Genomic DNA, 17,137 nt, shown 5'->3' with positions numbered 1-17,137 from the left:
ATGATGGAGAGAAATGGGAACCCTGGTGCACTGTTGGTGGAAATACAGGTAAGTGTGACCACTGTGGAAAACAGTAGTGAGGTTTCTCCAAAAACTAAAACTAGAACTACCTTATGATCCAGCAATTCCACTCCTGGGCATATATCCGAAAAAAACCAAAAACACTAATTTAAAAAAATATAGGCAACCCAATGTTCATAGAAGCTTTATTTACAACTACCGAGGATAATGGAAGCAATTTAAGTGTCAATCAACAGAGGAATGGATAAAGAAGATGTGCTATACACATACAATGGAATACTATCCAACCATAAAAAAGAACACCATTTTGGGAAAGGAAAAGGAATCTGTGGAAAGGAATCTGACTTGTATCCACAGGTTCGATCCCTGGCCTATATGGACGGACTTGGAGGGTATCATACTAAGTGAAATAAGTTAGACAGAGAAAGACAAACACTGTATGATAGCATTTATATGTGGAATCTAAAAAATGCAATAAATTAGTGAAAATAACAAAAAGGAAAGAGACTCAAAGACACAGAGGAACACTAACTGTTGCTGGTGGAAAGAGGCAAGGGGGAGGGGCAAGATAGGGGTAGGGAGTTAATAGGAACAAACTATTATGTATAAAATAAATAAGCTATGAGGATATGTTGTACAACACAGGGAATATAGCCAATATTTTATAATAATTATGAATAGAATATAACCTTTAAAAATTGTGAATCATTGTGTCGTATACTTGCAACTTATATAACATGGTACACCAACTACACTTCAGTTAAAAAATTTTTTTATTCCATATGCCATGGTGTGCATGTGCCAATCTCAGACACCCAGTCCATCCATCCCCTCACACCTGTCTTGTTTGGTAACAATAAGTTTGTTTTCAAAGTCTGTGAATCTGTTTTTGTCCTGCAAATGAGTTCATTTGTGTTCTTTTTTGAGAATGCACATAAGTGATGCCATGTGAGGTTTGACTTTTTGTCTGACTTACTTATGTAAAATACATTTTAATACAGATCTAAGTGGATAGAATCTTACATGAGAGATAACTTCTATAAATTAGCAAATAAGTAGAAAATAAACTTCAGTAAAGTTACAAAAAATTTTTTAAACTTACTACAAAATTATGATAATTGAAACAGCGTGGTACTGGGCATAAAAACAAATATATAGACCAACAGAACAGACTAGAAAACCCACAAACAAACTCTCCTATATGTGGTCAAACCATTTTCAGTAAGGGCATCAAGACCATTCAATAGGAAAAGGACAGTCTTCTCAACAAATAGCGCTAGGAAAACTGGCTATCTATATACAAAAGAATGAAGCTCAACCCTTACCTAACACCATATCCAAAAATTAACTCGTAACAGACCAAACATCTAAATGTTAAGAGCCAAAACTATAAAATTCTTAGAAGAAAACATAGGGCAAATGCTTCACAAGAAAAGGAAAAATAGGCAAATTAGACTTGATGAAAATTAGAAACTTTTATGCATCAAAGCACATGACCAACAGAGTGAAAGGTAACCCACAGAATGAGAGAAAATAGTCACAAATCGAATAACTGGTAAGAGATTTATACCCCAGGTATATAGAAAACTCCTAAAACTAAACAACAAAAAACCAAACAACCCAATTCAAAAATAGGCAAAGGACTCAAACAGATATGTTTCCAAAGAAGATAGACAAATGCCCAATAAGCACATGAAAAAATGCTCAACATCTTTAGAGATGATTAGAGAAAGCAAATCAAAACCACAATTAGATACCACCTCACATTATTATGACTACTATCCAAAAAGAAAAAAAGAGAGAGAAAGCAACAAGTGCTGACAATTATGTGGAGAAACTGGAACCCTTGCCCCTTGCCTACTGTTTGTGAAAATGCAAAATAGTGCAGCTGCTGTGGAAAACAGCATGGTGGTTCCTCAAAAAAGTAAAACAGAGTAGTTCCCTTTGTGGCTCAGCGGTTAACAAACCTAACTAGGATCCATGAGGATGCGGGTTCGATCCCTGGCTTCACTCCGTGGGTTACGGATCTGGCATCACTGTGGCTGAAGTGTAGGCTGGCAGCTATAGCTCCAATTTGACCCCTAGGCTGAGAACTTTCATAGCCGTGGGTGTAGCCCTAAAAAAAAAAGCAAAAAAAAAAAAAGTAAAACAGATTTACTATATAATCCAGCAATTCTACTTCTGGGCATATACCCAAAAGATTGAAAGCAGGGTCTCAAAGAGTTATCTGTATGCTCATGTTTACAGCAACATTATTCTCAGTAGCTAAAATGTAGAAGCAACCAAGTATCCAAAAATAGATGAATGGATAAGCAAAATGTGGTACATCCACACAATGGAAGACTGTTCAGTCTTAAAAAGGAATGAAACACTGGCAGACACTACAATGTGGATGAACCCTGAAAATGCTATACTCAGTGAAGTAAGCCAAAAACAAAGGACAAATATTATACGAGTCCACTTACATGAGGTACCTATAATAGGCAAATTCATAGAGATGGAAAGTAGAATAGAGGCTACTGGGGACTGGAGGTAGGACAGGTTATTATTTAATTGATACGGTTTTATTTGGGATGATCAAAAGGTTCTGGAAACAGCAGTAATAGCTGCACAATATTGTGCATATTCCTTTTGTTTTGGCTTTTACTTTTTTGGTGAATTTTGTATTGTGATAAAATATACATAAAACTTAATATCTGGACCATTTCCAAGTGTACAATTCAATGGCATTAAGTATATTCACAATGTTGTGCAACCATCATCACTATCTATTTCTAGAGATTTCTCATCATCCCAGACAAAACTTGTACCCATTAAACAATAATTCCCCCAGTAACCACTGGTAACCACTATTTTTTCTACTTTCTATGTCTGTGAATTTGCCTATTGTAGCATATGGAAGTTCCTGGGCCAGGGACTGAATCCAGCCACAGCTCTGACAACACTAAATCTTTTTTTTTTTTTTTTGGTCTTTTTAGGACCGCATATGGAAGTTCCCAGGCTAGGGGCTGAAGTGGAGTTGTAGGTATTGGCCTACACCACAGCCACAGCAATGCCAGATCCAAACTGCGTCTGCAATCTGCACCAAAGTTCATGGCAATTCCAGATCCTCAATCCACTGAGCAAGGGCAGGGATCAAACTTGAGTCCTCATGGATACAAGTCAAGTTCATTACCACTGAGCCACAATGGGAACTCCCAACACTGAATTCTCTAACCCACTGCACCAGGCTGGGGATTGAACCCACACCTCAGCAGCAACCTGAGCCACTGCAGTCATTCTTTTTTTCTTTTTTTTTTTTTTTAAGGCCACACTTGCCAGCATATGAAAATACCCAGGCTAGGGGTCTAATCGGGACTACAGCTGCTGGCCTAAGCCACAGCCACAGTAACACAGGATCTGAGACAAGGCTGCAACCTAAACCACAGTTCACGACAATGCCAGATCCTTAACACACTGAGTGGGGCCAGAGATTGAACCTGGGTCCTCATGAATACTAGTTAGGTTCGTACCACTGAGCCACAACAGGAACTCTTGCAGTCAGATTCTTAACCCACTGCACCACAGCAGGAACTCTTCATTGTGCCTATTCTTAATGCCACTGAATTATACATTTAAAAATAGCTAAAATGATAAATATGTTACAGACATAGATACACCGTAAACCACAAATGACAAAATCAAACTGAATTTGATCAAAATCAAGAACTTCTGCTCTTTGCAGGGCACTAAGAGATTAGGAGATTGAGAAGATAAGCCACAGATGAGGAAAATACCTGCAAAATGAAGGTTTAATAAAGGACTGATATCCAGAAACACAGAAAACTATTTCAAAGTCAATAATAAGAGATGTCCCAACTTTTAAAAAATGGTTAGAGGCTTTGAACAGACAACGCATCAAAGAAGATAGAAAGTCAATTAAGTATATAAAAATCTGCTCAATGCCATAAGGCATTAGGGAAAAGTCCAGAACCAGAGTTTCACTGCTAAACTCTACCAAACATTCAAAGAATTAATGCCAATTCTACTCGAACTCTTCCAAAAATAAAAGAGGAAGGAATACATCCTAACACATTCTATGAAGCCAGTATTACCCTGACACCAAAGCCAGACAAAAATACCACAAGGAAACTACAGACCAATATTCCTTATATAAAACACACACACACACACACACACACACACACACACACACACACACACACACACAAACCTTGTAAGCCGAATCCAAAAGCATTTTATACACAACCAAGTGGGATTTATCCCAGGAACACAAGGATGGTTCAATCAGTGCAATATACCACATTAATAAAATAAAGAGGAAAAACTCACATGATTATCTTAAGAGAGGCAGAAAAGTGTTTGGAAAATTGTATCACCCTTTCATAAAAACACTCAGTAAACCAGGAAAAAAAAGGGGACTTCCTTAACCTGATAAAAGGCATTTATGAGAAATCCACCGCTAACATCATACTCGATGGTGAAAAAAAATTGGAACATTTTCCTTCTGAGATCAAGAACAAGGTAAGAAAGACCACTTTGGGAGTTCCCATTGTGGCTCAGTGGTAGCAAACCCGACTAGTATGCATGAGGATGCAGGTTCAATCCCTGGCCTCACTCAGTGGGGTTAAGGATCCATGAGTATGGGATAGTTTGTAGACGCCACTCGGATCTGGTGTTACTGTGTCTGTGGCATAGGCCAGCAGCTGCAGCTCCAATTCGACCCCTAGGCTGGGAACTTCCATATGCTGTGGGTTCAGCCTTTTAAAAAAAAAACACTCTTATCATTACTATTCAGCACTGTACTGAAGTCCTAACCAGAGCAACGAGGCAAGGAAAAAAGGAGAGAAAAACGACATCCAAATTGAGCAGAAAAAAGTAAAATTATCTCCATTTGCAGATGTTATTTTTTATGCAGAAAATCCCAAAGAAGCCACAAAAAATTTCTAGAGATAAACAAGGAGACTCAGTAAAGCTGCAGAGTATAAAAAATCAGTTATGTTTCTAAATACCAGCAATGAACATCCCAAAAGGAAGTTAAGGAAATTGAATTTATAGTAGCATACAACAGAATAATATATCTAGGAATAAATTAACCAATAAAGTAAAAGACTTAAACACTGAAAACTACAAAACATTTTTGAAACAAATTAAAGAAGACCTAATTCAATGGAAAGACATTCCATGTTCATGGATTGGAAGACTTTAATATTGTTAAGGTGGTAATGTTGTCAATGTATTTACAGATTCAGTGCAATCCTTATCAAAATTCCAGTGGCTTTTACTGCAAAAAAGGAAAAGCTAAATGTCAAATTCATACGTAATCCCAAGAGGCCAATAATAACCAAAAAACTGTATTAAAATATAAACAAACACAAGTGCTCGATTTAGCAGCACATATACTAAAATTGGAATGATACAGAGAAGATTAGCATGGCATGGCCCTAGTACAAAGATGACATGCAAATTTGTGACGCATTCTATATTTTTAAAATCAACTGTATTTTAATAAAAAAATAAAAGAAAACAAAAACTCCCACAAAGTTAGAAGACTCATACATCCTGATTTCAAAACTTCCTACAAAACTACAGTAATCAAAACATGGAGTTCCCGTCGTGGTGCAGCGGAAACGAATCCGACTGGGCACCAGGACATTGTAGGTTCGATCCTTGGCCTTGTTCAGTGGGTTAAGGATCCGGCATTGCCATGATCATAGGCATGGCTGTGATCTGGTGTTGCTGTGGCTGTGGTGTAGGCCAGTGGCTACAGCTCTGATTCAACCCCTAGCCTGGGAACCTCCATATGCCACAGGCGTGGCCCTAAAAAGCCAAAAAAAAAAAAAAAAAAAAAGCAAAAAAAGTCAATATGGTATTAGTATAAAAACTGATATGGAATTCCTGCTGTGGAGCAGCATGTTAAGGACCCACCATTGTCTTTGCAGTGGTTCAGGCCGCCGCTGAGGCACAGGTTTGATCTCCAGCCCAGCTCAGTGGGTTAAGGATCCAGCATTGCCACAATTGTGGCATAGGTGGAAGCTTCAGCTCAGATTCGATCCCTGGCCCAGGATTTTCCACATGCCGCAGGTGCAGCGAAAAAAAAAAAAAAAAAAAAAAAAAAAAAGACATAAAGACCAATGGAACAGAACTAGAATCCAGAAATAAACCAAACATCTGTTCCAACTCATTTGCAAAAAAGGTGCTAAAGCCACTCAATGGGGAAAGAACAGTCTCTTCAACAAATAGTGCTGAGACAACCAAACAATCAGATGCAAAAGAGTGAAGTAAGACCCTACCTAATTATTCCTCATACAGAAATGAACTCGAGAAGTTCCCTGGTGGCCTAGCAGTTAAGGATGCTGGCCTGGGAACTTTAGCATGCTGTAGGCACAGCCAAAACAAAAAACAACAACAACAAAATTAACCCAAAATGGATCAACTATCTAAATATAAGGAAAAAAATCATAAAATTAGTACAGGTAAACATAGGGGTAAATCTATATGACCTCAGATTTGGCAATGGAGTCAAATTTGGCACCAAAACTGTAAGAGAAGGGAAAAAGCAGATACACTGAACTTCACAAAAGTCATAAAAATGCAGTTCCTATTGTGGCTCAGCAGTAACGAATCCGGACTGACTAGAATCCATGAGGACACTGAGGACTCGGATTCAACTCCTGGCCTTGATCAGTGGGTTAAGGGCATTGCTGTGGGCTGTAGTGTAGGTTGCAGTCACAGCTCAGATCCAGTGTTGCTGTGGCTATGGTGTAGGCCAGCATCTGTAGCTCCAATTCAACCGCTAGCCTGGGAACTTCCATATGCCTTGGGTGCGGCCCTAAGAAGACCAAAAAGAAAAGAAAAAAGAAAAAAAAAATCACTGTAAAATGTCAAAGGACATTATCAGAACGTGATTAAAACAACCCATAGAATGAGAGAAAATATTTGCAGGTCACACATCTAGTAAAAGTTTATTACCCAGAATACATTTAAAAAAAAAAAAAAAAAAAAAAAAAAAAACTCTTTCTTACAATCCAAAAATAAAACAAATAAATGGACAAAAGATACATTCAGCCATTTCTCCAATAAAGATATATAAATAGCCAACAGCATGTAAGAAGATGTTCAACATCATTGGTCACTGAGGAAATGCAAATCAAAACTTCAATGTGAAACCACTTCACACCCTCAACGAAAAAAAAAAAAAAGGAAAATAACAAGCACCAAGGAGGATGGGGGAGAATAAGAACATTCATACATTGCTGGTGGGGCTATACGATGGTGCAGCCAATATAGAGAACAGTTTGGCAGTTCCTCACTTCAACAGAGTTACCACAAGACCCAGGAATCCCACTCCTAGGCTTTTAGCCCCAAAGAACTGAACACTGGAACTCAATCGTGCCTGCATCCACGCATGCGCAGAGCAGCATGATTCACAGCAGCAAGTAGGCAGAAACAGCCCAGATGTCTACCAAAAGATGTAGGGATACACAAACTGGTACAGTGGATCTTCCCTATTCTTGCATTCCATGTTTCCACATTCATCTACTCACTAAAGTATACTTACAAAACCCCAGTCAGTACTCGCTTTCCCATCCATTCACAGACATGCACCCTGTTGCCGACACTCTCATGCCCAGCTGCTGTGGCACATTAAACAGTCCTCACACTAAACAAGCATCCTTCTCACGGTGTGTTTAGTGCCATTTTTAACCAACTTTCTGTGCTTTTGCTATCTGAAATGGCCCTAAGCATGGTGCTGAAGTGCTGTCTAGGGTCCCTAAGCCCAGGAAGGGTGTGATGTACCTTACAAAGAAAACATGTCTATTAGATAAGCATTGGCTGTGAGTTCAATGTTAATGAAGCAATGATGTACAATAAATATGGAGCCTTCAAACAGAAGGACCCATAAAACAAAGTCATGAATCAGTTGACAAAAATGTGACCAGAGGTTCACAGGAACTTAACCCTTTAGCCTCCTTGTAACAATGGTTCGGTTTGCACTAATTCAATGTTTGTGGTGACTTGACAGAACTTACCTATCTTTTTTTTTTTTTTTTTTTTTTGTCTTTTGTCTTTTGCTGTTGTTGTTGTTGTTGCTATTTCTTGGGCCGCTCCTGCGGCATATGGAGGTTCCCAGGCTAGGGGTCTAATCGGAGCTGTAGCCACCAGCCTACGCCAGAGCCACAGCAACGCGGGATCCGAGCCGCGTCTGCAACCTACACCACAGCTCACGGCAACGCCGGATCGTTAACCCACTGAGCAAGGGCAGGGACCGAACCCGCAACCTCATGGTTCCTAGTCGGATTCGTTAACCACTGCGCCACGACGGGAACTCCCAGAACTTACCTATCTTGAGTATCAAGAATCAACTGTATGTGTGTGTGTGTTTATCTCCATACAGTGGAAAAGATCATGCAGCCATAAAAAGGAATCAAGCATGACACATGCTGTGACTTGGATGAACCTTGAAAACATTACGCTGAAAGAAGCCAGACATAGAAGGTCACATGTTATATGACTCCTTTTATATGAAATGTCCAGAACAGGCAAATATACAGACAGAGGTTGCCAAAAGATGGGGGGGCCGGGAGAAATGGGGAGAAGAAAAACTTGAAACTAGAGAGGCAGTGGCTGCATAACATTATGAATGCACCAAATGCCACTGAATTGTACACTTTAAAATGTCTAATTGTACATATTCCTTCACCTCAATAAAAATTTTATTTTACAATTGTGCTATCACAGAAAGATACTTGGCTTTTGTCCCCAGTTCCTGGCCTTGGCATTTCCTGAGCAATGGGGGTGACAGACTCATCTTTTGTTCTAACAAGGCAGCTCATGGTGAGCCTCTAGGTGGCCTCAGGATGGGAATGGTCCCCAGAAAGACCAAAGTCTTGATAGGAAGCTCGGAACTTTCATCCCCACTCTTAACCTCCAACCTCAGGGGAGGGGGAGGGCTGGAGACTTTGTTGATCAGCAAAGGCTGGAGTTCCCGTCGTGGCGCAGCAGAAATGAATCCAACTAGGAACCATGAGGATGTGGGTTTGATCCCTGGCCTTGCTCAGAGGGTTAAGGATCCAGCGTTGCTGTGGCTGTGGTGTAGGTTGGCAGCTATAGCTCCGATTCGACCCCTAGCCTGGGAACCTCCATATGCTGCGAGTGTGACCCTAAAAAGCAAAAAAAAAAAAAAGATGAGAAAAGAAAAAGAAAAAGCAATGGCCAATGACTGAATCATGCCTACATAACAAAGCAAAACCCCCAAACACGGGGTTGGGGGAGCTTTAGGGCAGGTGAGCACGGAAGTCCTGGGAAGGCGGTGTGTGGAAGAAGAGGCCACAGAAACTCGGCACCTCATATCTCTCCCACCTGGCTATTCCTAAATTGTATTCCTGACACTAAACTGGTAACAGGAAAAAAATGGTCATCAGTTTTGTGAGCTGTCCTAGCATATCAGGGCACCTGAGGAGGTTGTGGGAACCCCAAGTTAGAACCAGTCCATCAGGAGCAAAGGAGGTACAGATTGTGACTGTTGTCTGAGCTGAGGACAGCCCTGTGCACCTGAGCCCTATTCGAGCAGCCTATGTCAGAAGTGCATTGAACTGTTGACCACTCCAGCATGTCTGGAGACTCAGAGCAGGAGGCACGGTGTTGGGAAGGACGGAAGTGGTATGAGTAGGAACCACTCGATGACAGGCAGAGGTTGCTTTTACAATCAGACCAACGCACCCTCAACCTGCTTTTTTTCCCTTAGGGAAAGGAGCGGTTTATCTGTAAAAGAACATCCTACTCGCAAGTCAAATGAAATGTAGCCTTGGATAAGTTCTTGCACCAAACATCATGAAGAAGAGAATTTCTTCATTTTACAGTGAGGCCACACCTGCGGTCAGTGTGGCTGAAATGCCTCACGCTCACACAACAAATGCCTCATGTCTGAGACAGCATCCCTTCTGCTCTGGGTGCAGATCTACCCACTGTCCAGAGGCCAAGCAGCATCTTCCTCCATCTCTGGATCCTCAACTCCTTGGGCCCGAAGGCCTCAGAGGCTGCGTGCTGCATGCGCCCCACTCACCCAGGCCAACTGGGCCAAGGCTACACCGCCTCAGCAGTGACACCACATGGATGAAGCACCTACTATGTGCCAGGTACCAGGCCACGTGCTTTACCTTCCATCTCTCCCCATCTTCCCAACAGCGTGAGAGGCAGATTCGACCAGGAACCCATCCTTTGGGCCCCAGAGAAGTGGCAAGTCCACAGCTGCTTCCCTTTCTCACCACAGCAAACATCAGCTCAGCTCACCGGCAGCGGAGCAGTAAGGAGAGGCTAAAACCCACCACGGCCCTTGCGACATCAGGGTGGAAGTTACCAGCAGGCACACTCACGACGGCCCTGTTCTAATAGTACCCCAACGCCTGCAGAAGCTGCCTTTGCAAAAATCCCGTACTCACTTTTGCACCCCCATCTGACCTTTACAAACCTCTACAGGCCCACATTTACTTAGACAACATTTGCAGAAGAATGTGATACACGAAACAACACTGTCACTGTTACCCAGAAGTAGGCAAACACCAGAATTCAGGAATGGCTGTCGTTCTGGGTCATGCCTGTCAAGGGTGTTGAAGCCATGGGTACGCACGTGAATACACATGCTGCTGGTTGGAACCCGAGCTCTGCCTGTCACTGTGCAGCCCTGGCCACAGGACCAGGCAGCCAGACACTCCTTCATCGAGATGGGGGTGAGCACCGTTCTCCGGGGCTCGTCCTGAGTAATAAGCACCACCACCGGGAACTGAGGATTCCAATAACAGGATGCAGCACACTTGTCCTGAGAACGGGCCCCAGTGCTGCCCCCACCCCACCCCGAAGCAGACACCCACGCACCCGCAGCTGAGAGCTTCCTCCAGATGGACTCTGTCTCCCCAGCTGCCAAGGGGCTGCAATCACAATTTACACAGCCTCCCACGGGAGCAGGAGAGGCGGGTGCACGCCTGCTGGGGACTCGCCCCCCACTGGCTCCCCGTCTCCACATGCTCGCCCCCTCTCAGCAGCAGACTCTGCGGCTTCTATGCCAGGAAAGTTTTGGGATGACCCAGCAAGCCCTGCAGCCAAATCCCACTGAGCCACACCTGCTGAAATGTCATCCACCAACCAGGGGGCCCACACACCTGAGCTCCACCCCCAGAGGCCCTTGCTGGGTTCTCAGAGCCCAGGCATAAATAAGGAACTCATTAAGTGAGCGGTGGCACCCTAGGGCCTCTCGGGGAGGTGTCCTTTCTGAAAGACAGCAGAGCTGCCCGCAGCCAGTCTACGTGGACTTGCAGAGAAGCACCCATCCAAGCCATATGGAGCCAGGAGAGGTCATCACTGGCCTCCTGGAAGCACCCTGAGAAGCAGCAGAGGCAGAATGCCAGGAGGACAATTGTTTGATGTTAGTAATTGGGCTTAAAAGAAAGCTATGGTCTGACTGTGTCCACGCTAGTTCCTGTGTTGACGGTGCTGGGAGGCACTTAGGGCATGAGAACAGCACCCTCAGGAATGGGATTAGCACTTCCACAAAGAGGGAGTCCACGGAGACTGGCCGCTTCCACCACATGAGGGCACAGCCAGAAAGTCGGTGACCACAAAGTTGGCCCTCACCTGGCCTCACCAGAACCTGATCTGGACTTCCAGTCCCCAAAACTCTGAGCAAACAATTTCTATTGTGAGCTGCCCAGCCTGTGGGATTTTGTTATAACAGCATGAAAGGACGAAGACTATTTCTATCACCTTTATTGTAAATGTTTATGGAGAATACATATGGAAACGAATAAAATAGACCCCTGGTGACCCTACCACCCAAAATACCTTTGTTAATGCCTTTCAGGTATATAATTCATTTTTCCTATAAATAATAGATGTAAAACCTGCTTTTCTCGTTCAGCAACACTGAACACTCCCCCAAGGTCAGCAAAGCTTCTGTTCAAAAGATGCATCCAGCCTCTGCTGGATGCTGAGGTGACGTACAGATTTCTCCTCTCCCCCCTCAAGGTGACCACCCCTCTAGGACTGTCCACAGACTGCGGCCCTGCTGCGGCAGGTAGCAGCTGAATCGGGGACCACTCTCAGGACCACGGACAAGGCCTAGCCCGGCACTCCCCCAGCCACCGCCACAGCCTCACTGCTAGGCCCACAGGAGTACCAATGACAAGGAGTCTTTGCTACAGACAGGTGCCAACTCCCAACCCATCACCCCGGCACCGCTGTCCCACAGCCCTTGTGAGAGCTGTGTGTCCACCCTGCTGCTACCCGGGATCCTACCTTGTTTTTAAAGTACACCTCAATGGGCATGATGAAGCCAGCATAACCCGACTCCTCCACCTTGTAGGGGGGCTCCTTGCACACTGAAAAGAAAGGGAAAGCACCATCAGCTACTGACAACAGTAAGCACATGCCCTGCACCTCCTGTCTGGGCTCAGCAGGGCTTCCAGGAGGCCAGCTCCCCTGGGAGGGGAAACCCCATGCCCCACTCCACATTGATGGGGTCATGGGGGACAGGAGGAACGGAGCAGAAGAAAGATGACCCCACCACGCCATGGTGGGAGAGCGGGAAGGGGAACAGCCCCAGCTAAGGCAAAGCAGCCAGAGCTGGCCACGGGTCCCACAAATTCAACCAACTCAGTGCAGCGAGTGCAGCTCAGTTTCAAGCTTGGGGCACCCTGGTCTCCCAGCAGGGCACTCTGCTCTGCTGTGTCCACTTCCTTCCATCACCCACCAAACACCTCAACTGAGGCCAGCTTAGGCCAGGAACTTGGAGGCCAGTAGACTTAGATGCCCTGCTCTCAGCTGGGACTCGCCTTTAGCACCTAAAAAAAAGCATTTCCAGGGTGACGAGAATAGAGACTCATTAACCCTGAATATGGATGGATGGATGGAAGGAAGAAAGGGAGGGAGGGAGAAAAAGAGATGAGGGAGGAAGGAAGGGAAAGAGACTAGTAAACAGTGAAGTACAAGTAAAATAATCTCCCACAATCTCACCCTCCAGGATGAATTGTCAATGTTTTGACATGTGGCTGTTATTATGCAAGTAACGTGAAAATGTTCTCCCACTTTTAAGAAAAAAGTCATAACAGTGCAGACTGGAAGTTCCTGTTGTGGCTCAGTGGTAACGAGCCTGCCTAGTATCCATGAGGATGCGGGTTGGATCCCTGGCTTTGCTCAGTGGGTTAAGAATCTGGCATTGCTGTGGCTGTGGCGTAGGCTGGCAGCTCTAGCTCCGATTTGACCCCTAGCCTGGGAACTTCCTTCCACATGCTGGGTGTGGCCCTAAAAAGCAAAAAAAAAAAAAAAACAGTACAGATCAAATCCCCCTTGTCCTCCACCCCTCCCTCTCCAAAAGCAACCACTACTGGGAGTGAGGAAAAAAATCCTGCCAACTGTTAAAACCTTTATACACATATGTCTGTACTGATTCTTTTTTTTTTGTCTTTTTTACCATTTCCTGGGCCACTCCCACGGCATATGGAGGTTCCCAGGCTAGGGGTCCAGTCGGAGCTATAGCCTTCAGCCTACACCACAGCCACGGCAACACGGGATTCGAGCCGCATCTGTGACCTACACCACAGCTCACGACAAGGCTGGATCCTTAACCCACTGAACAAGGCCAGGGATTGAACCCGCAATCTCATGGTTCCTAGTCGGATTTGTTTCCACTGAGCCATGACAGGAAGCCCATGTACTCTAATTCTTAAGTGGGCCAGAAATTGCTAGAAAACAGTACACGGCACATTATTAAACATGACTTTTTTTTTTTTTTTTTTTTGGCTGTACCTGCAGTATGCGGAAGTTCTTGGGCCAGGGATTGAATGTGTACCATAGCAGTAACAAAGCTATAACAGTGACAATGCCAGATCCCCAACCCGTCTCTCGATCCTCTCTGAGCAGAATGAGAGAAGGGGGCCTCTCTGACTGCGTAAACACTTTGCCCAACCCACCGATGTGAGTGCCTGCAGTCTGCCCTACCTGCTGTGTCAGCCCTGGGCCAGGCACCTGAATACTGGCTGAACTAATCTGCATCCAAGAAGAGGAGTGGAAGCAGAGCATAAGGGCAGCCTGTTCTCATCTGCCAACGGAAGAGGGACGAGTGAGAGGCACAGGCAAGGGGGGACCGAGGACTTGGCTGCACGCTCTACCCCTGTGCCCATCTCCTCCCCCGCAACCCAGGGGGCCCACATCAGGGCCCCCTCCAGCAAGGACAGACCTGGCTTCCCTAGGCCTCTGGCCTCCAGGTCACCTACTTCTGCTGAGGGCAGTTATCTTCCCAAGCACATGTGTCACATCTGTTCTTGAAATTTACAAACCCCTTCAGGAAATGGACCCTACTGCGTGTTTCTCAATCTCTCTCCAAAGGCCTATCACACAATGGGCACTCTGGGGCTGAAACACATCTCGACCTGTCAGAGATGGCGTGGGGGAGGGGGCAGAACACAGGCTTCCAGACAAAGGAGACCAGCACATGCACCATCCCGCCAGCCTACCTGAGGGCCCTCAGAAAGCAAAGTGAGGCCAATATGATACAAAATAAAGCTGAAAGACACAGTGGGAGGGAGGTGATGTGAGAAGTCAAGAAATTTCTAGAAGGCAGAAAGCTGGTGAGAGCATGCTGGGCAAGGAAATAAGAAGAAGCTGCAGCCCAGAATGTGGCACAGGCACCACAAGGCAGGCAGGTGCCCCATGGAGGCTGGGGCTGGGAGAGGAGAAGGGAGGAAGGGAGAGCGACTAACGGTGGCAAGGGGTCTTTCGTGGGCTGATGGAAACATTCTGGAACAAGAGTGGTGATGGTTGCACAACTTTATGAACACACTGGGCACAGTAAGGGTGAACTTTATCACGTGGGACTAATAGCTCAGTAAAGCAGTAATTAAAAAAAAAAAAAAAAAGGCAAACAGAGAAGCTGTAATTAAAACAACAGCCCTGGGGATCCCTCCCGCCATCCTCTCGTAGCCCAGCACAGGCAGCTTCTCGTTTCCTGGAAGAAATCCAGATGGCTCTACATCTCGAGAGGAGAGTCAACTGTCTGGAAAAGGGTAAAGCTCACAGCATGAAAACTGGACCCCGAGTCAAGCCCTCCTCATTCAGGAAATTGGGGGCCCACCGTGCTAACCAGAAGCCCACTGGCAAACAGCCCCACCCCACCTAAACAGAGCACTTGGTAGGAGCTCCCACCTGGAGGAAAGAGGCCAAAGAAACAGGAATACTTTGGGGACCACAAGAGAACTTGAGGAAAAGGAAAAATAAAAAAGTCACTGTCCTCAGATCTAGGACATGCCCAACAAATGAAAATAAGATACTTTTTTTTTCTTTTCTTTTGGCCACAATCACGACGTATGGAAGTTCCTGAGCCAGGGACTGAATTTGAGCCACAGCTGTGACCTATGCCACAGCTACAGCAAAGCTGAATCCTTAACCCACTGCACCACACCAGGAACTTCTTTTATTTTTTTTGGTCTTTTTAGTGCCACACCCATGGCATACGGAGGTTCCCAGGCTAGGGGTCCAATAGGACCTGTAGCTGTAGCCACAGCAACTTGGGATCCAAGCCACATCTGCAACCTACACCACAGCTCACAGCAACACCAGGCCCTTAACCTACTGAGCGAGGTCAGGGATCAAACCCGCATCCTCATGGGTACTAGTCGGTTCTGTTAACAACTGAGCGTAACTCCGAAAACAAGATACTTTTAAAAAGGAAAACTAGTAAGAAAGGCTTCTTAGATATTACAAATAGAGTACTTACAGTTTTTTAATTCAACGGAAAGACCAAAAAACAAAGCCAAGAAAATCTTCCAGAATGTAGAGCAAAAAGACATTTTTTTAAAGGGTGATGATGGGAGTTCCCATTGTGGCTCAGTGGTTAACACAACTAGTATCCATGAGGATGTAGGTTTGTTTCCTGGCCTTGCTCAGTGGGTTAAGGATCCAGCGTTGCCATGAGCTATGGTGTAGGTCACAGAAGTGGCTTGGATCCCGAGTTGCTGTGGCTGTGGGGTAGGCCAGCAGCTGTAGCTCCGAGTCAACCCCTAACCTGAGAGCTTCCATGTGCCGCAGGTACTGCCCTGAAAAATCAAAACACAAAGAAATAAAAAATAAAAAAATAAAAGGTGATGATGTACAGCAGAAATTGACAGAACATTGTAAATCAACTATAATTTTAAAAAAGGAAAAAAATAAAAGGGTGAGAGATGCAAAAAAAAAATCAGCAGGTTAATAAATGTCAACAGTAGCTACTATCTATAAAGCACCTACTATGCGCCAGGCAGTATTCTCAGCACTTTATACATTTAACTCACTTAATCCTCCTAACGACCTTATGAAACAGATGCAATTTGTTCTCATTTTACAGATGAAAACAGTAAAGCATAGAGAAGTTATGTAATGAACAACCTAAGAAAGAGAAAACAGAAATCAGATGGAAAGAAACTGCCCAAGAAATGGAAGAAAACTGTCTGACGCTGAAACAAAGGACACTCAATGTCCAATATGATAAAGAAACAAACAAAAAAGACCCCAGAAACAATGTCATTAAAACATCTAAATCCTTCTGGGGGAGGCGGGGGATAATTCTAAGACAGGCCACCCACAACAGAACGAGAACCCAGTAGAATCAGACTTTCCAGAAGAGAGTGAAGAAACACTTTCAAAGCTCTAAGTGAGAGTAATTCTCAAACTAGGACACCATATCCAACTAACCTTCCCCTCAAGTGTGGGAAGAGAAGAATGATACTTCAAACACACCAGGAGTCAGAGTTTATTCCCCACACGCCTTTCTGAGGAAATTGCTTCAGTAATTAATCTCTTGGGATACTTCTTGAGGAACGACTCCAGTAAAACAGGAAGATAAACCAAAACATAGGGTAAGAAGACAGTAAATCCCCCCAGGAGAAAAGTAAAGTCCCAGACTGATGGCTAAAGAGGCAGCCTCGAGAGGAGCCAGTTCTGATCAGGGGTGGAAGAGACCAGAATGAAACATCCAAAGGGGGAAAAAACTCCACTGAATAAACGAGGTGTTGCAGAGGATGGAGGAAAGACGAAGCATCTTTGATGAAGACAAATGACGAAAGGGTGGGAGGAGAAGCAAAGGGTGTTC

At 44.5% G+C, this 17,137-nt stretch overlaps 1 protein-coding gene and 1 long non-coding RNA gene across 5 annotated transcripts in view; one reads left to right on the top strand and one right to left on the bottom strand.

Annotated features, from left to right (window-relative positions):
* The window catches only part of LOC110259353, a 29,976-nt gene extending 19,646 nt beyond the window's left edge, over nucleotides 1-10,330 (top strand). For 2 of the 3 annotated variants that reach the window (XR_002341682.1, XR_002341683.1), the window contains exons 3-4: nucleotides 8,420-8,520; nucleotides 9,770-10,330. This is a non-coding gene — a long non-coding RNA (uncharacterized LOC110259353). The remainder of the gene's footprint in view (nucleotides 1-8,419; nucleotides 8,521-9,769) is intronic. The other variant, XR_002341684.1, reaches the window with a different exon arrangement.
* MLLT1 (MLLT1, super elongation complex subunit) overlaps nucleotides 1-17,137 on the bottom strand; it is a 66,745-nt gene that overhangs the window by 38,203 nt on the left and 11,405 nt on the right. For both annotated transcript variants that reach the window (XM_021083992.1, XM_021083993.1), the window contains exon 3: nucleotides 12,313-12,395. In XM_021083992.1, coding sequence (XP_020939651.1) covers nucleotides 12,313-12,395 — 83 coding nt within the window. The remainder of the gene's footprint in view (nucleotides 1-12,312; nucleotides 12,396-17,137) is intronic.

This window comes from Sus scrofa, chromosome 2 (assembly GCF_000003025.6).
Source record: "Sus scrofa isolate TJ Tabasco breed Duroc chromosome 2, Sscrofa11.1, whole genome shotgun sequence".
Classification (NCBI taxonomy): Eukaryota; Metazoa; Chordata; class Mammalia; order Artiodactyla; family Suidae; genus Sus; species Sus scrofa.
The sequence above is the reverse complement of the archived record's forward strand: the minus strand, read 5'-3'. Positions and strand labels throughout refer to the sequence as shown.